This window comes from Stylophora pistillata, chromosome 5 (genome assembly GCF_964205215.1).
Source record: "Stylophora pistillata chromosome 5, jaStyPist1.2, whole genome shotgun sequence".
In the NCBI taxonomy this organism is placed as follows: domain Eukaryota; kingdom Metazoa; phylum Cnidaria; class Anthozoa; order Scleractinia; family Pocilloporidae; genus Stylophora; species Stylophora pistillata.
The window spans coordinates 36,289,597-36,308,053 of NC_142523.1; the positions used below are offsets into that span (position 1 = coordinate 36,289,597).

Here is an 18,457-nt window from a genome sequence, read left to right on the forward strand (position 1 = left end):
ATCTCCGTGAAAAAACTCTTTTTTCCATAAGAATTGCTTTTTGAACTTCCTTTTTTGATCAGAAGATCAGCAGTAAGTATGCTTTTCTTCAATCTAGTCTAAAAGAAAAAAAATTGGTGAAAGAATCCTCTCATGTATTCCGTAATTAACTTCGTTCATAATTTTTCAAAAATATTCTCCGGGGGTGGAAAGGCCGTGCAGCTAAACTAGCCAATCAAAAAATGCACGGTCATCCACATGGGATTGGTAGGAAGAAGCGCTCCATTCAAATCAAGAATTTTCATAAATTGAAATTTAGGGACGAACTGTGGCGACAACTTAACGTTTCTACCAAATGTTTTCCCTTCAAATTGATAAGCCTCTCATCTTATTCGAAAACTTGAGAAACGACTTTGCATTATCTCGAGGAACAAACGAAAGCACGGTATGTTCTTTTCGACAGTTTTAAAAGCGTATCAAAGTTTGTGAAGTAATCGCAGGAAAAAGCGGGCTGAGGCCATGTGCAAATGTGCAAGTATACTTCGCGTCGAAGCTATCGGTCAAGAATCCTTTGATTCTGTTTGTAGTAACTTGTGATGTGTACACAAGTTAAACGGTAGTTTACCTTTAAATCTTTTTAAAGGCAAATTCAAAGTATTGGATTTCATTATGAAAGTTTGTCACGCTTAAGCTATTAAATTGAAATTGGGTTGTGTTATCTCGTGTTACTTTCAAATTTTGCTGGTTTTTGAGAAATAATGTTAGGCAAATTGTCTGCCTTTCAGAACAAAGAATTGAACGATTTTATATCAGAGACAGATCCAGGGTCAGTGAACTGTTCGAATTAAAGAGTCTGTTAACTGAATTCAACAAGTGATTTCCAGATTTTTCTCGAAGACTTTCTTTATTCCTTTCACTGAAATTATTCCAAGCGTTACATGGTTAGTTTTGTCTTCTCCTCGGCTGATTACTTTGTCTCGGTCAAGAGGCTGGTACGAGTTACATGCACTGCCTCAGGGCGACCTTGATAGCAGTCAGAGAGATGGTAACGGAGGCTGTTTCGGCACAAATGAGATCGTCATGGCAACCACACTTGTGCAAGTGCTGAAAAAAATCAATCAGATAATATTATTGGTTATAGTTATTATAATGAAATGATAATGAAACGATAATGAAAATAATAAAAATGACAAATATGGATAATGACATGATTTGGAGTGCAGTTTGGTGTGAATAAGTGCGAGTAAATTTTTCAAAGACAAAAACATTGCACGGTACCGTAGGGTAAGTGCAATTTATAGTCTGAAAAATTTACAAAGGTTCTCTTTTACATTAAATTGTACGACGAATCATGGTATTACTTACTAATAATTTAAAAGAAAAAATCCTCGCATTAAGTCAAGAAAAACGAAGTTTTGACAGCACACGCGCACTATTTGTAATAGACATCGTTTTACAAATACATGGTAAAATACACTCGTTTTCAGCCAATCAGAGGCGCGTATTTTTTTGTTTTGTTTTTTCGTTTTCATTATGGTTATGAATACAGTGATGATGATATAGATAATTTTGATAATGATGGTGGCACTGCTTATAATTATGAGTCTGATGATAATAATAATGATAATAAGAACAATACCGATAGTAATAATGATAAGGCTCTTGACTCTGCTCATAATGATATTAATAATAATGATGATAATAATAATTCTAATAATACTAATAATAATGGCGGACGCTAATAATAATAATGATTACGATCAAAAGGATAACTGCGCAAATAAGGATAGCGATAGCAAGATTGTTAATGATACCCCACCGATGTTATTGCCTTTATTACGACTGGACTACAAGAAATAATGTAACCCTTCATTCTTCAACTAACCGTTAAATAACATGTGAAGTACTGTGAGGCGTGAGTAGTCCAGTGGTCAGTACGCTAGACTCTGGGTCAGATGGCCCTGGTTCAAGTCCTGGCTGGGGCTTGACGTTGTGTCTTTAAGCAAGACGCTTCACTCACATTGCCTCGTCTTCTCGGATAGGACGTAAAGCCGGAGGTCCCGTCTCCTGCACCTATCAATGAGTTAATTTCGGCAGGGGACGTTAAAGAACCCACATCACGAGATTACTGTGATGTAGTCTGGCCTGTTTACTGGGAATGGGGGGATGGGGCATCTGTAAAATTTCTCCTTTATTAATTGTATACTGCCTCCGGCAGTCTGGAAAAGTCCCCCGCACAGTGTTGTAAAGCGCATTAGAACTTTTACATGGTAATGCGCTATAGAAATTGATATATATATATATATATATATATATATATATAAGTACTTGGGAAGTTTTGGAGAGCATCTCTTGTTCAATAAGCAACACTGGTCTTCTCTGCAGTCAGTTTGAGTTCTACATCTCTGTTTTGCAAAATAATAGTAACATTTTAGAAAATATACGACATTTTTAAAAAAACATGCAAAGCACAAAGTTGTCTAAATTGAACCGAAGATGACAGAAGAACTGTCGAAATATATTTTTAAAAAATGTCATATATTTTCTCAAACTCGTGACATATCTCCAGATCTTTTTGGCAATAGTAACATTCGTGCAACACTAAGCTTCAGACATGAAAGAAATATGTTACTATCACTTGGTGCATATAGTGGGTTTAACATCCCTTGATCTTATCAAACAATTAAACGCAACTAAAACTGTAACAATTCACGACTTACGCTCGTGCCTTTCACGTGCTTTACGCTAGTTCAGTGTATTTCTTGTACTTCCCTTGTTTTTTTTTTAAACCGGTTTACAATCCTTAGAGGAACAGACTCACTTGTGATATATGATTCTATGGTTACCCGATTATTACAATTAAATCCCCCGTACCTTGAATAATCTATTAAACAAAAAACGTTTCTTCTTCATGGGAGCCACAGCACCTTACCCGTCAAGATCGACTGTTTCCACTTCTATCTCCATCCCTTCTGGCATGCACTGTTTGACGTCGGTCATTTTTCCTTGGTAGATCAACTCTTTAGTCAGAACACAGGACAGACCGGTTTGACAGCTGCAGTCTCCCTCCTGGCACAAGAATTACGCGAAGTGGGTGTAACTAATACGTTATCAACTGAGACACGCAGAGAGACACCTGCACCAGCCTCCAGGATCAAAATCCTATGCAACACAAAAATCCTACAGACCTAGAGGCAGAAGCTTTGGTGGCGGAATACGAACGGTGGGACGCTCAACTGAAAATTTCTCTTAGCCATTAAAGTGATTAATTGAAGTGACTAACATTATTACCATAAATATTTATCAACACCATGAAGAATAAGAAATGTGTTTTGAGCTCACCTCTCTGCTACAGGCTGCAAGTTCAGGACAATTTGAGCATCCCTGAAAGAAACACACGCATCTTAATTGGCTCTTCAAAGAGCGTTCACAAAACGCGTGATTTGGTTAGGGATATGAGTTAGTGATTCTCTTCATTCTACTGAAAGGGAAAGGATGGAATATTAAAAGAAATGAAACGTTTCAACTTTTGGAATCTCACCAGACTAAGAGTGGCACAGAGGCTCAGAAAAATGAAGATCTTCATGGCTTGAGTTTGAGTAAATGGAATTTGAATCGCTCACAACGATGTAGAGGCTATGATCTTGATGAAACAAATTGTGACTGGAGGCCCTCGCGCCATGCTCTTAAAGTTTCCGAGAAAAATGTTGAAGGGGTATGTTTTGCAATTTATCTCGAGGAGTGCAAAATGAGGCTAAGTATTTCAAACAGCGCGTTTAAATGAAAATGAAACGAAGCTTGTTCAACTGCGTGTTGAGTAAAGCACTTTAGGAGACAACACTCAGTGTATTAGTGTTGGATAATTATGTATGTCCGCAGAAAGGAGCTCTTAACACAGTGCAAAGTTGTTCAGCTGCAATGCCAACTTAGTCATGTCTGATTTGTACTTAGTCCTCCTGGCTTTTAGCCGCCAAACCGCTGAGTCGAAAGGTTTTGCTTAGGGTTGAGCCACGTACAGCAAAACCATTGCTCGACTTTCGATTAAGGGGTCAGAGGAAGAACAAGTTGGGTGGGGGTCTTTCTTATTCTTAAGCACAAATATTTACCTCGATTTATTCGGTTTCTCTAAACCTCTTGAGTACTGTTTTGGGTGGCTTACCGAGATTTTTTACAATCGAAAATCTTAAAAAAAAAAATTACATGAATCATTAATTTTTTACTAACTTTGATAACTATATCTTTTACGCTAAGAATGAAAGAAAAAGCAGATGAAGACATGAAGATAACTTGCCATTAGAAAAAAAGAAACGTCCTCAATATGCATTGCTTTGAAAAAGTGTACTGCACACTTAAAACTACTACCACGGATTTCAGTAAATGGCTTAAACAACCTAACGCGATACAAAGGTTATCGTGCAAAGGACTTGTCGTCCTAATATACAGGCGGATGTGTCTGTACTGTAGAGATGAATACTTCCTTACAATTTTATTTTTTTTTAGTCTTACGACACATGAAATAATGCTATTATGCGTGAATATGATAGAAATCCCTTGTCGGGCATCAATGGTTCCACTCGCATGCGTTTCGATCATGACCCTTGCGGCGTATGGGTACAAACAGGTTAAAAAACACATTATCACATTGAAAATGTTCGTTTACGTAAGATGTTTAAAAGTACTCTTGCTTCTTTTTTAATAATATCTGTGAAAATACTGTACTACAAAATTGTGTTAAAAATAGTGAAGTATAAGGAACAAAGTTTCAGTTAAAACGTCCCGTTAGAGTGTGAACTACATTGCAGTTGTATACTTTAGGCTCTTTTAGTTAAACGAAAGAAACATGATGACTGCCATACTAATTTTGAGCTTAAGCATTTCACTTGCTTTGGTGAGCTTTGAGGGATTTAAGACACATGTTGCTACTGAGCATCATCTTTTATTTCAATTTTGTACACGCACCGCTAAAACTGAGTTTAACTCTATCAAACTGGAACAGATTATTTGCTGGCAAAACGGCGTGTTTTCTTCTTAATCAAATCTTTAAATAATTCATTATCAAATACTTCACAGAACTTCTTTTATTTTATACCACGCGCTCATTCAAGGAAAACTGGAAACAAAGACAAAACATACATCTTTTTTAAACTTGTGAGCAAACTTGGAAACCAGATATGGGTCTTGTTCTGTTCGGTTTGTTGTTGTCGTTGTTTGTACTCATCGAGTAAAATGTCCGACTCCAATTACTCCACACATTTCTTTTTCATGTTGTTCTTTTCTTTTTCTTCAAGGATGTTCAGAACTTCCTGAACTTTCAGTTTGTAACAAGCCGGTGAGTAAACACCTTAATTAGATTATTTTATTGTTCAATGCCATAAAATGCTGTCTTTAAGTCTGGTAACTCAAATTTTCTATAACAACTCTACCACATATATGCTTCGAATACTTTTCATGAAGAGACTTGTGTTTTGTAGCGTCCTGCCAGATGACACCGCAATGCTGTCTTAATGTTTTAGAGGCCAAGGTTATACTAGTTTTGTGTCATTATTAGCGACTGGCAAAGAAAAAGAAAATCGATGCCTTTCTAAGTTATTAAAAAAACGAAGAAGAAGAACGAAGAACAAACTTCCTAAGAATTTATTCAGCTGTGAGGTTACCTCTTCATTAAGCTCGCTCTTCATACGACAAAGCGGGTGGCAAGTTCACCGGATGAGAATTTTTATTCTGCTCTCTTCACTCCTTTTCTGTTGCCAGGAAGGAGATTGCACTTGCCAGAATGGTCTTTCCTGCGTTCTCACCAAGAATGTGATAGAACGCGGAATCGAGAATCCCGTTAAACAATGCATGCCGGGAGATATGGATATCGAAGTGGAGACGATCGGCCTTGATAACCAGGCAGTAGATGCACCCATGAGGGTCAGGCGCTGGTTGTACTTCAACGTATCTTTGAAAGTTTGTTGGAATTATTGAAAATTTTTGAGGACCGATAAATTTTCTGTTGACGGTCATACTATTGAGAGAATGGGGAAATACGGCTTTTAGGAGTTGAAATCGATGAAAAATTGAGTTTTACTCGTCATATCAGTGATCTATGCTCTAAGGCCAGTCAAAAAGTAGGGGTCCTAGTGCGGCTACGCAGTTTGATACCCTGTAATGCTAGACTATCACTTTACAGGTCTTCAATTCTGCCCCATCTAACCTACTGTCATCTAGTATGGCACTTTTGTAATGCATCGGAACGGAGAAAGCTTGAGCGGATTCAGGAGCGAGCACTTGGGGCGGTGAACAAAACTAGATGCCTCCATCCATTGAGCTAATCGCCTCCCGGTTAGCTCAATGGATAGAGCGCTGGACTGTAGTGCGGGAGGTCGAGGGTTCGAGCCCCGGCCGGACCAACACTCAAGGTCTTAAAATAATTGAGAAGAATTTGCTACCTTTCTATAACATCAAGAAATGGTTAGATATTATAGTCTTCTCGGATAGGGACGAATAGATGGAGGTCCCGTCTCCTCCAGGGTTGGGGCAGGACACGTTAATTTCCCACTCACGAGATTACAGTGTGATGGATGTCCTCCCCTGGGGTGGGTTGGGTGGGTTAGGACAGCAGGCCCATTTCAGCTATTACAGCTGCCAATTAATCAACCTGCTTAAAGAAATAAATGAACAGATCAGCGTCCTATCAAGAACTGCTAAGTCGCGCCAAACTACCGACCTTGTACAATCGGCGCCTACAACACATTGCCACTTTGATGTTTAAGGTTTAGCACAGTCTCGTACCCGAGAAAATTTCTGACTTATTTAATGTAAAGAACACTCAGTATAATTTACGGAACAGTGACTTCGAACTGCAAAGATTCGAAACTGTAAGATTTGGTAGGAATTCTATTAAATATATGGGACTTCTCATTTGGTCAAAGTTACCAAGACACCTAAGAGCGATAGAAACTCTAAATTCGTTCAAGAAGAACATAAGATAAGTCGACCTCTCAACTCTCGTCGAAATTTCAAACTTAACTAAATAAAACAACAACAAACATATGAAACATATGTGTGAACTGCGGTTATGAGACGTATATGAGAACGATCCTTCGCAGTAAAGCACTATTTGAGCAATAGTGAAAATCAGACCTGAAAAAAATTTCAGGCCTGTACGGGACTCGAACCACTGACCTCTGCGATACCAGTGCAGCGCTCTACCAATTGAGCTAACAAGCCAACTGGGAGCAGGCCATCAAATTAATTCGATATAAACCCGTAGATGATAAATCAAACATCTACGGGTTTATATCGAATTAATTTGATGGCCTGCTCCCAGTTGGCTTGTTAGCTCAATTGGTAGAGCGCTGCACTGGTATCGCAGAGGTCAGTGGTTCGAGTCCCGTACAGGCCTGAAATTTTTTTCAGGTCTGATTTTCACTATTGCTCAAATAGTGCTTTACTGTGAAGGATCGTTCTCATATACGTCTCATAACCGCAGTTCACACATATGTTTCATATGTTTGTTGTTGTTTGATTTATCATCTACGGGTTTATATCGAATTAATTTGATGGCCTGCTCCCAGTTGGCTTGTTAGCTCAATTGGTAGAGCGCTGCACTGGTATCGCAGAGGTCAGTGGTTCGAGTCCCGTACAGGCCTGAAATTTTTTTCAGGTCTGATTTTCACTATTGCTCAAATAGTGCTTTACTGCGAAGGATCGTTCTCATATATTAACTAAATAACTTTATAATCTTTTTAATTATCTACTGTAAATAACTGTTATCTTCATATGTAAATGTATTTTACTTTTAAATTTTTTAGTGTCCTCCATTAGCTTATAGCTAAAACATACAATTAAATAAAGTTTTTCATTTATTCATCCATTCGTGAGGTAGTTGAGAAAACGTAGAGAAACTCAAACCTAGGCTTCTTTATATTTCAAAGAAAATTATTTTTTCGTCGTGAATTAGAGATGCCTCACCGTAGAAGATTGCAGTTACGATAGATGTTGTGCCTTTAACAAGCGATGTATTCCTAAACTCAAGAAATACCTCACCCGCATTTTGACGGTAAGTAAAAACATTAATAGCATTTCTTTTTGGTAAGATATTGATAAAGTTTCTCTCATCTTTCCAAAATTGACTTTAAGCTTCCTTAAGCTTCTGGCGTAATAACATTTTCCTTTTCATTTATTCTTTAGGACGTACACAAGTGCGGCTGCGCAGACTAGAACTAGAATGTAAGGAGACAGCCTACATCACGCTTCCTATCACAGGAGCGAGGCTTTCTCTGAGGCAGTGTATGGAGGCTTAAACAATGGCGCCTAGCTTTAGTTATAAAAGCGAAAACAAAGATTGAAAAACTCCAGATGCAGTTTCCAAAAAAAAATGTGCTAAACCTTAAAAAAAGAACGTGAGTGTTTTCTTTCAAATGTTGGCGTGAACTGCGGTTTAAATTAAAGAGCAAGTGGTATAATTTGCATTTCTGGCAGAAACGCAAAATCGACTTTATCCTTTTGTCATCTTTGGTTATTTAATATCAAACCCAAAACAGGCAAGGCTAATTTTATTCATTGAAATGGCAACCTCAATTCTCTTTTAATCTTGGTTTTCAGTAGAGAAATTTAATGGATTCCTTGTTTTCTCCATATCACAGATCAAAATAATTTTTTTAAAGGGAAGAATACGCAGTTTGATAACTGCTACGCACTAATGTGACTGAGCTGCTTTGCTACACAAGCCCATCCCATGATTATGCACATTTTTAGATATGGGGAGGTGTGATTTTAACTTATTTAAATATCAAAATTACTTGCTGCAAAATCCTTAAACACTACATAGGACCGTTTCGTTTTCGAGGGATAGCCTTACATATCATTAATACTAGTTAGATACGATGAATATATGAAGTTCACATATTTGAACTACGGTTATAGATACGTATGATGCACGATCCTCGCAGTAGAGAGCGCTATTAATGCAATAGCGAAAATCAGACCTGAAAAAAATCAGGCCTGTACGAGATTCGAACCACTCACCTCTGCGATACCAGTGCAGCGCTCCACCAATTGAGCTAACAAGCCAACTGGGAGCAATAGCGCTCTCTACTGCGAGGATCGTGCATCATACGTATTAATACTAGTGTTACCTAAACATCTACATTTGAAATTTTTTTATAAACAAATAATATTGTCAAAGGAAATTATTCCACAATATCTGTGACAACTTACCAAAGATTTGACGAAAACCTTACCTTATGGGTTATGTCAACAAGACGGTATTGTTTCTCAGTATATCTTCAACAAATTTGATTATAAACAGTAACAACAAGAAAAAAAAAGTTATTTCTATTTCGCGAGGTATATTTAAAGTCAGTTTCTTTTAAGGTAAAACCTGAGTTTTCCAAGCTGATTAAAGTGCACTCTTCTCTTTTTTTTTTTTGTCAGCGCAGCTAACACAGCTTACAGAGTCAAGCGTTTCCTGTGAATTCTTACGATAACTAGGGTGCAGCCAAGGAAGGGGTTGTCTTACTTTGCTGAAAACGAAATGGAGATTTCTAGAAACGGGTGTCAAGGACAAATTGAAGTTTACCTCTCGAACGAACCAAAAAGCCCATCAACAGATCCTTGGGTAAAGGAATCCGCATGCAGTTCAGTTCGAAAAGCAGTTTTATTAGTAACTATTTCTTAATTTTTTTAATAAGCCAGAGGTGTCAATCTGACGTTGACTGCGCCCCCAATTTCTACTGTCCGATTCTGGCCCAGCGGTGTATCCCGAAAATCCCAGAAGACGGCGCCTGCAACCTTAAGGTACTAGATAGAAGGCCGAGGGTTTAATTTATAAGCAATGTTTTTTTATTTTCTCTCATCGTTTATCATCCTTTGGTATTTCCAATTTCTTTTTCTCAGGATTTGCATCGATGTGGCTGTATGGATGGATTGGTGTGTCAGAAGAACACAGATATCACAATTTTCCCACCCTTTAAGTTTCCTCGTGTGCAGTGTGTCAAGATGTAAACACGGATATTTACCTAACACAGGAAACATAGACATAAAGGGCTGTAGTAGCTTGAGAGAGTAAAAGAAAAATAAAACGGTGCTTTGTCATGTTTCTCTCTATTTCACGTGTCTCACACCAATACTGACTTGTCCTCAGTCTTCCCTGAAGGAAGCCTGGGCAACCTGCCCTTCCGTCGTACTCTTCGTTACGTACAACTGTTATTTGTCCCCAGCTCTCTCGCACTTTTTGAGGTAACCATTATTTTTTATGCCATCGCAAGACTTTTTGTCCCCATTTTCACCTTTCCTTGAAATGTTTATTCCTTCTTGCACCTAAAATTTAAAATTCTTTATTTCTTTTTCTTCTGCACCAATATTTGATTTTCAGTCACATTGCGCGCCATCCTTTCATTACGCATTAAATCTTTCCCTTACTGGGGTGGGTATCTGAATTCACCGTTCTGAGGAATTTCCGAACCGAAGAAAAGTTATTTCACTTGATGTATTCTTTGGGGTTTTGTCCATTCTTTTATTAGTATCTTCACTACATCTCAATGTGTATTCGGTAGAGCTTCAATGACCCGTTTTGTCCTTTTGTAATCTAATATATCCTTCAATTCCATTTGTACGGAACATACTTTAACTGTTACCTAAGTTTGAAGACTTCTTTTCAGAAGGCGAGTTTGTGTGAGTTTCTGTGCGTGTATGTATACAGGTGTGTTACTGATAACGCTAACATGACGCTAAAACTAGCGCACGTAGTATTCTTCTTGTTTCTCATAGTTATAGGTTAAACTTAAAATGTAAATGACAATTTAGGGCTTGTACTGCGCAAAGTAACATGAATATTATCAAATTCGCATTGTATAATAATCCAAGTGCATAAAAACAGAAATATGTGGGCTAAACCCCTTTGAAATTTTATAAATTTCTGCTTAGATCTAATAAGATCTAATTTTGAAAAGATTCTAAAATTAAATTATAACCGTTACGGAAATAACTTAGTTAAAATTTCTTGTAAAATCTATTTGGATCTATCTAAATACTAGTTTAAAAAGCAGTGTAAATGATAAGGTAAAAATAAAATAAAAAAAAAAGTTGTTGCTAAATATCGTCACAGGAAATAAGGCGCAGGTTTTCATTTTTCATTCAGTCAGACCAAGAATAGCCAAGAACCTTAAAAAAAAAGGTAAAGCAACTTTGTTTGACAATGAAACTAAAAAATGCAAATGATGTAACGTTCCCTTCGCCGTCCTTCCGCCGTCCTTCCGCCAACTTAGAGTAAAAAGCAAGTTCACCAATATGAGGGCCGATTATACTAAGAAACTAATTCGCAGCTTAGCTAAGTCGCGAACTCATTGTGTAAACGTTACACTGCCACTTTTAAGGCCGCTTCTTTTGCAAAATAAGGGTTTTGAGAACGTCTTGAATAAGCCGCGGCTTTGATAAGATGCGAAACTACTCGTATAAATGGCATCGCAGCTCATTCGCGGCCTACGCAAGACGCGACCTTACAATGCGAAAGCGCAATATTTTCCCGCGCTTGGGCATTTTTCCCGTGCTCGTGACCTCACACATGTTCATAAGACCTAAGACGTGAAACCCTCATACGAACATTTCGCGGTTTATGTAAACCGCGATCTTATAATTGGTCCAGTTTCCGTCTTACACAAGCCGTGGATTATTATCCTCGTTTCAAAGGCCCTACTGATACAAATATAAACATTTCTTTCAAAGACCTTTTCAGGGAGCGTTTATTCTACAATTTTTCGGAACGTATATGTTATAATTATTATCTTTTAACTGGTATTAGAAACGCCAGTTTATATAAATTGTACTTTTTGCGTGATTTTATGCGTGACTTACCGTCCGAGTCACGCACCTGATTGCGCGTGCCTCGTTCCACGTGCCCATCACGTGAGTGATTTATCACTTGAAATGTACCATGATATAGTTCCTTGTTTTGTTTGGCTATATTTAAATGTTCGAAACCCCTAGCCATTCTATGTTTTACTTACTTCTCAATCTTCTCATCTAGCCACTTTTTATGTAGCAATTCATTGAGCCAAGATTCTGACAGTTTACTGGCACCCAGTTTACAGCCTAACAGCGCCCCGGCTACTGCGCTATTTGTGTCAGCGTCTCCGGCCTGAGAAGAAAAATAGGTTTGCAATTTAGTGCGTAAAAAAAAAAAAAAAAAAAAAAAAGTAATTTCACAACATTGTTGAAATATATGTGGCTTAAAACTTGAACTTTAAAATTTTTCTATAATCGTAAAAAATTTTCCAGCAATCTAACAAAGCCCTATAAACTGACTTCTAAATGGTGCACCGATAGTCCTACATAATGGGCCTTGCCTGCAGATTGAAAATTCTTGTAAGATGAGTAGCACATCAAAATTTTGCAAGATTTTGTACCCAGAGACAAGAATTTTCCAAAGGTATGACAATGCTTCATATTCTTATTGCCTCGGCAATTCAGACATAAACTCCGTAGAAACTACAATTCATTTGGACTCTTCAAAATGATGGTTTTTACAAGAAAAATCCAAAAAGATATTGTATCTTGCCAAGTATCAGACTTACCTCCTATGACACAGCTTCTATGGCAGCATAAAAATCATCCTGCCTCAAGGACCAAATTCCGGCGCCTAAACATTTGTACGTGTAAGCTATTTTGCCGCGTTGGTCAAGCTGTAGATCTTCCAATGACTTAGTAAACATGTGTTCCTCCAAACCCTCTTTCTAAAAGCAATTCATGAGATAAGGTTCTCACTTTGGTTTAAACTAACTGACAGGCCACATACAGATGCTCTATGGGACCGGTCGTTATTTATCGCCTGAGGAGGGGAGGGGTGAGGACTTTGGTTGTGTCAGGAGAAAATTTACCAGATTTAGCCATAACGCTCTGTGACATTTCTATGGTACCGGAGTAAATTTTCTATAATCCCCATTTAGTCTCAATTGGCGACGACATGTTCTCTCTCAGTTCCCCCTGGAAACCTCCCAAGAATCTTCCCTCCCCCCTTTCGACTGGCGATAAATAATGACAGATCCTTGAAGCAGTCAAAAATCTACTGGTAATTTTACTTGTACATCAACAGAAAACTGAAATACCTTAGAATTATTTCATACACGCTTAAGAGAGGACTGCCTAAGTCTATGCTTACGTGCGCACTTCAGGGAACTCGCATCTCCACTTAACCTGAGAACCAGGCTCTAAGCCGGCTATCTCGATAGAGTCTTTCCATGTTGAGCCTTTAAGTAGCTGGTAGGAGAAATTTCTAACCCTGGTTGCTTGAGGACCAAATAAAGCAAGTTGCTTTGACAAAGGGCTAACGCTCCAAATGTCAGCTTTACAATTTTTAAGCTGGCTAATTTCCATTATCAACTTAGTTGATCCCAGCAAATTATCTTTTTATACCTCCCACCGATGCAGCACCACAGTTTTCTTATAAACTTACCCCCTTTAAATTATGTGGGGGGGGGGGGGGGGTAAGTTTATTTATTAGTTATTTCTTCAATGGTTAGCATGGTTACTTTGGCCACCAGCTTTAACGAGGCTTCTTTGCGTGCTCAATAACACATTAACGAACATTACCTTCTCGTCAGTTTCAAGTGTGGCACAGGCATAACCAAAAGCTTCCTTTATCAATGCCTCAGCATCATAGCTTCCAGACTCCTCCACAAAATACTTTCCCTGCAACAACATTGCAATGGCTGTTGTCACGGCAACACAAGACGCAATGCATCTTGGATCTGCGTGGGTGACTTTACATGCTGCCTTAGTGTTCTCTATCTCTGCATCTATGTCGCCAAAGTTATGAACTCCTAGAATTGAAGTGCGCATGACACCTCCGTTTGGAGCTAGGAAGCTACCTGAAGATTCCCAGACGTACTCGGCTGCCTGAGAACAAAGATTAAGCAGTAAGTTAACCTAACAAGCTGAATTATTCACGCACTTTGATCGGTTGTTACTCATGATCAATTGGAAGACAAATGCATGATTACCCCTCAGAGTGATTAGCATCTAATTTCTCCTTGGAACATCAGCCCAAAATCATACATTAAAGTTATGAGAATGAAGGAAATGATCACCAATTGAAGCTCTTGCCATGTGTCTGCACAGTAATAGATAACGGCAGTCATCAAAATGGGGTAAGAATATCAGTGATAACTGGACTTTCTGATCCCAGAAATGTGAAGGATGATCCAATGCCAAATTCTCCAAACTAACACTATAAGAATTGTATGGCAGACAGTAATGAGAATTACTAAACATGATCTTAGGGGTAAAAATGTGTTCATTATGCCACCTGGTTAGCTCAAGTTCTAGAGCACTGGACTGCTGTGCGGGAGGTTGGAGTTTGAGCCCCAGACCAGGGGAGTAGGGAATGTAGTTCCCGGTGTTGTGGTCTGGCCTGTTTATTGAAATTGGGGGCATCTATTAAAATTAGTCTTCACAAAAAATTGTAAACTGCAGCAAGCAGTCTGTTAGGTCCACCATGAAACATTCTGATGTGCATCTGATCATAATTTATCCCAATGTTAATTTGCACAAAATAAATATTAGACTGTCATTAATTACATGTACATTTACTTAAGCAGGCCAGGGCAAATTACTGACTGCCCTCAATGCTCTGTACCTTGTGTGGATCGGTAAGAAAGTCATGATGATGCAGAACACCATAATTATGCCGTGCCGCCAATTCCCATTCCACCACTATCACCTAGCTCTGGAAAACCCTTTCTGCTCCAAAATCTAATTTTTTTTTTTGGCAAAATCAACACGAACCAACTGCAAGAAATCAAAACAGTTAACACTCCAAATCAGTATTCAAAATAGATCACATACTATTTTTATCTATTATGGTGGTTTCCCTCAAGTCAATCTAGAGCCCTTACTGTCTTACAGTCTTTACTTGTGCCAGGGGGCTCTTTGCAGTAGAGCTCAAGGATGAGCCATTGAAAAAGTGATGGAGACTACAAAATCAAAATCATTTGATCTGAGTCATCTGTCCAGTCTCCAGTGTCCCATCTCCACCGTGAGCATCCTTGAACTTCATATCATATTCCAAACGTATCCTATCTTGACTTGCATTGAAACATTTCTTTACTTTCTTTACAAAGCGTGTCTTACTGTAAATCTGTAAGAATCATATAATAATATAGGCTTATTACTGAGTAATGGAGTCTGAGGAGGTGAAGGTTCACAATTATAACCTCTCATACTTTGGGAGCTTGAGGAAGAAGCAATCAAAGATACTTTGAAACCAAGTCTGTCAACACTAGTTTGAAAGCAGAAAGCAAATAAGAAATTATTGTAGGCCACCAGGTTATTGTGAACACCATGTTGTTTTGTTAGATTATGCCCACAACTGGGAATTGTTACGCTAATTTCTTGGATTGTTTGGGTCAGGTTTTTGTGTATGACCCGTGTATAAGTCAAGGGTGATTTTTTAAGCTGATATTTTTGGTCATAAAAGGTCGATTTATACACAGGTAAATACAGTATTCAGTTAAAATGTCTTAAGTTTGCACAAGCCTTTGAGCATTTACACAGGAAAAATGGGAAGGGGCTGCTTTGTAACACAAATTTCTTCCACAGTTTTTCTATAGCGTAATTGTTTACTTCTTCATCAGAGATTTACTTTAATCAACGTAAAATGAAGTAAAAGTTGCTACCTTAAGGCTGAAAGGACTACCCAACAGTTTGATTAACAAATTCTCATCATGAGTATCATGGGAATGTTTTAGAAAACAGTATGGAGAATATGCATACTGATGTTTAACATATGAGGCATGACTAATGCAAGCAAAAGGGACCTTACAAGGTTAACCTTGGGTTTTAAGATGACATCAAGAATTACAGCTTCTCCTGCCTTTGTCATTCCTTGCAAAATCTTTGATAGTGTTCAGAAGTTGAAGGATTTTCAGAAATTTGGGTAATGAGATTGACTAGATCATTACTACAAGAAAACACAATTAAAAGTGATTTTTTAAAAAGTTAAACAGCCTGATAACCACCCTCTGAGGTAAGCTTACCATAAGAAAAAAACAATTTAACCAACAAGCTTAGACGTAAAAACTGCCAAATGCCCAAGATAAACACAGAATGTTCTAAGAACACATTTGTAAATTGTTCAAAACACAATTAACCTACACTGGAGTTAGTATAAAAATTTTAATTTACTTTTAGTAGCTTTGCAAAGGAATTTTCATTTGCATTTTTTTCTGTCAGTTTCGAGAAATTTAAAACCAAGGTTAACCTATGTTAGGTCAATGTTAACCCCCTTTTGAACCCCCCCTTACAAAATGGATTTTGGAATTCCTAGGATTATCCACAGATTCCTGAGTATTTTTTTCTAGGAATTGCTAGGAATAAGAGGTGTGAATGTTCATGGTAAATTCTGAGTGGAAATTCCCAACTGCAACCACTCTGGTTCTAAAAATCTAGAAATACCCAGAAATTCCAAGTTCATAGCCAACAGGACTTGGATTTCTAAGCAATTCCTAGGAATTCCAACTCAAGAGCACCAATCACTTCCCTGAAAGGCTATAAATCTAAAATCTTGCCAGAAATTCCTAGGAATTTGCAGGAATTTCTAAGAATGTTCAAGAATTACTGCGAATTTAAGGAAAACTCTGAGATAACTAAATATAAAATGAAAACATGCATTAACTTCTAACTAAAAATTCAGTTTGTCAAATGAAATTTATTTACATGTTTAACTCAGGTTCAGATGTAAAATAATTTTATATTCTATGGTATATTAACATCAATGTGTAGTAATATTACAGTGAAATTTGATTTATTTTTCTTTTCTTGAAAACTTCATAAAAACTATCCTCGATTACAGCTATTTACTTAAAATAGTCCTAATCAATCATTCAATTTGGTTTGACACAAATTGTGAATAAAATCTGTTGATTCCTTTCCATGAAATACATTAACTTGAATTATGTTTATTTCAATAAATACTACAATTAAGTCACAAAATGATACAAATGGTATTTACCCTTTCCTGTGAGAGTCAGGCTTTGACTTAATTTTTTGTGGTTGTAATTTCTTTGGATAAAACACTTGTGTGTTAGCATTCAAATGTAAGCTGCCAAGCAGCATTTTCATGTATACTGTTTGTTTTTGTTGATTAGAACTGCAAATTGAAATTCAAAGATTTCTACTCAATTTTGACCCAACACTCTTTGGAGTGAAGCTAGGGCTTAATAACAGTTAAATAATTCATTTTTTAATCAGAATCGTGTTGTAACTGTAACAACAAGTTGTAATAAAGTTATCCTAAACTGCAGGCTTAGCAGCTGTGTCTCTTTTTGCTGGGGTCGCAGATTGTCGAACGTGACTAAAATAAATTATCCTGAAACCTTTAGCTTACTGATAGATTTGATTCATTTTTAAGCGTAAGCTTAAGAAACTGTTGCATGCAACTGACCAATTCGATTCTCAGTTTTGATCACGTACTGAATATCGCAATTTAGTATAAAACAGTGGATAGCATTGAAGGTGCGCTCTGATTGGCTAGTCAAACTCCGAATATCCTTTGCTATTTACCTCTGAGCAACTCGGGGAAAAAATGGCGTGCCAGTTTGCATCCGTGACAAGCGAATAAATCACTCAAATAAAGACGAAGCAGTCCCTGAAAACACAGAGAAAGTGACTAAATTTCGTTTAGCCGTGTTTAAAGGTAATGGTAACCGGGAGTTTATCAATAAAAACCAATGAAAAAGATTTTGTTTACAAATGCAAATTAATCTTGCGTAACCTCTCTTGTTCACTTGAAAATCAAAGTTGAATGGTATTTTTTACAGAATGGTTTCAAATACAGAAAGAGTTTGCAACACCATTTGAAGAAATGTCGCCACCAGAGCGAAACAAATGCCTTCGGAAATTTTACCTGTAAGCGAAAAAACGTGACGGCAGTTTTTACAACAAAAAATCACTTACCACGATCCGAGCCGCGTTGGATCGTTACGTGCGGGAAAATGTTGGAATCGTTGCTGGAATGTATGAATTGAAATAAATTTTTGGTGGTGTATATCATCTCACTGTTTTAGTATATACTAAAACAACTATTCACCTCAGTGTCGGTGGTTAGCGGTGGATATTTACCTCGCCGCTTCGCGGCTCGGTAAATATCCACCACTAACCACCTCCACTTCTGTAAATAGTTGTTAATTATACTCACCACCAACTTTCAAAATGGTAGCTTTATAAATGGCCGCTCGGCCCTTGTTACTTGTTTGTACTACTATGTAGTCGATGTGTGAACTGTTGTCCCTTCTTTTAACTCCACGGCGCCAACAACTTGCTTTTCATCTAAAACGCTCACGCTGTTCTCGTCTTCCCATCGAACGACGGTAAAAACCCATCTTTTTTAGGGATGTTGTTTTAAGCTAATCAGTCAAGAAGAGAAATAACAACGTAAATGCAGTCCACAGATGAAAAGTACATTCAAAGATGAGCGCTAATTGAAATTTTCTTCGTTTCT

The 18,457-nt window shown here is 37.7% G+C and overlaps 1 protein-coding gene across 6 annotated transcripts; it reads right to left on the minus strand.

The window, feature by feature from the left end:
• Positions 1–864: 864 nt before the first annotated feature.
• LOC148731725 (uncharacterized) lies at positions 865–18,437 on the minus strand. 6 transcript variants are annotated; one of them, XR_016002020.1, is made up of 9 exons: positions 18,155–18,437; positions 17,521–17,605; positions 14,597–14,748; positions 13,552–13,857; positions 11,970–12,100; positions 3,322–3,363; positions 2,912–3,048; positions 1,865–2,052; positions 865–1,083 (listed from the first exon to the last, which is right to left on the minus strand). XR_016002020.1 is itself a non-coding variant. In XM_088762042.1 (8 exons), the coding sequence occupies exons 4-6, from the start codon at positions 13,798–13,800 to the stop codon at positions 4,092–4,094; spliced, it is 450 nt and encodes a 149-aa protein (XP_088618168.1). In that variant the 5' UTR covers positions 13,801–13,857; positions 14,597–14,748; positions 17,521–17,605; positions 18,155–18,437; the 3' UTR covers positions 2,952–3,048; positions 3,322–3,363; positions 4,086–4,091. The 6 variants fall into 6 exon arrangements, 4 of the variants coding, with proteins under 4 accessions (XP_088618167.1, XP_088618168.1, XP_088618169.1 ...); XM_088762042.1 differs by lacking the exons at positions 865–1,083; positions 1,865–2,052 and adding an exon at positions 4,086–4,161 and having other exon boundaries at positions 2,952–3,048; XR_016002021.1 differs by lacking the exons at positions 2,912–3,048; positions 3,322–3,363.
• Positions 18,438–18,457: the final 20 nt, after the last annotated feature.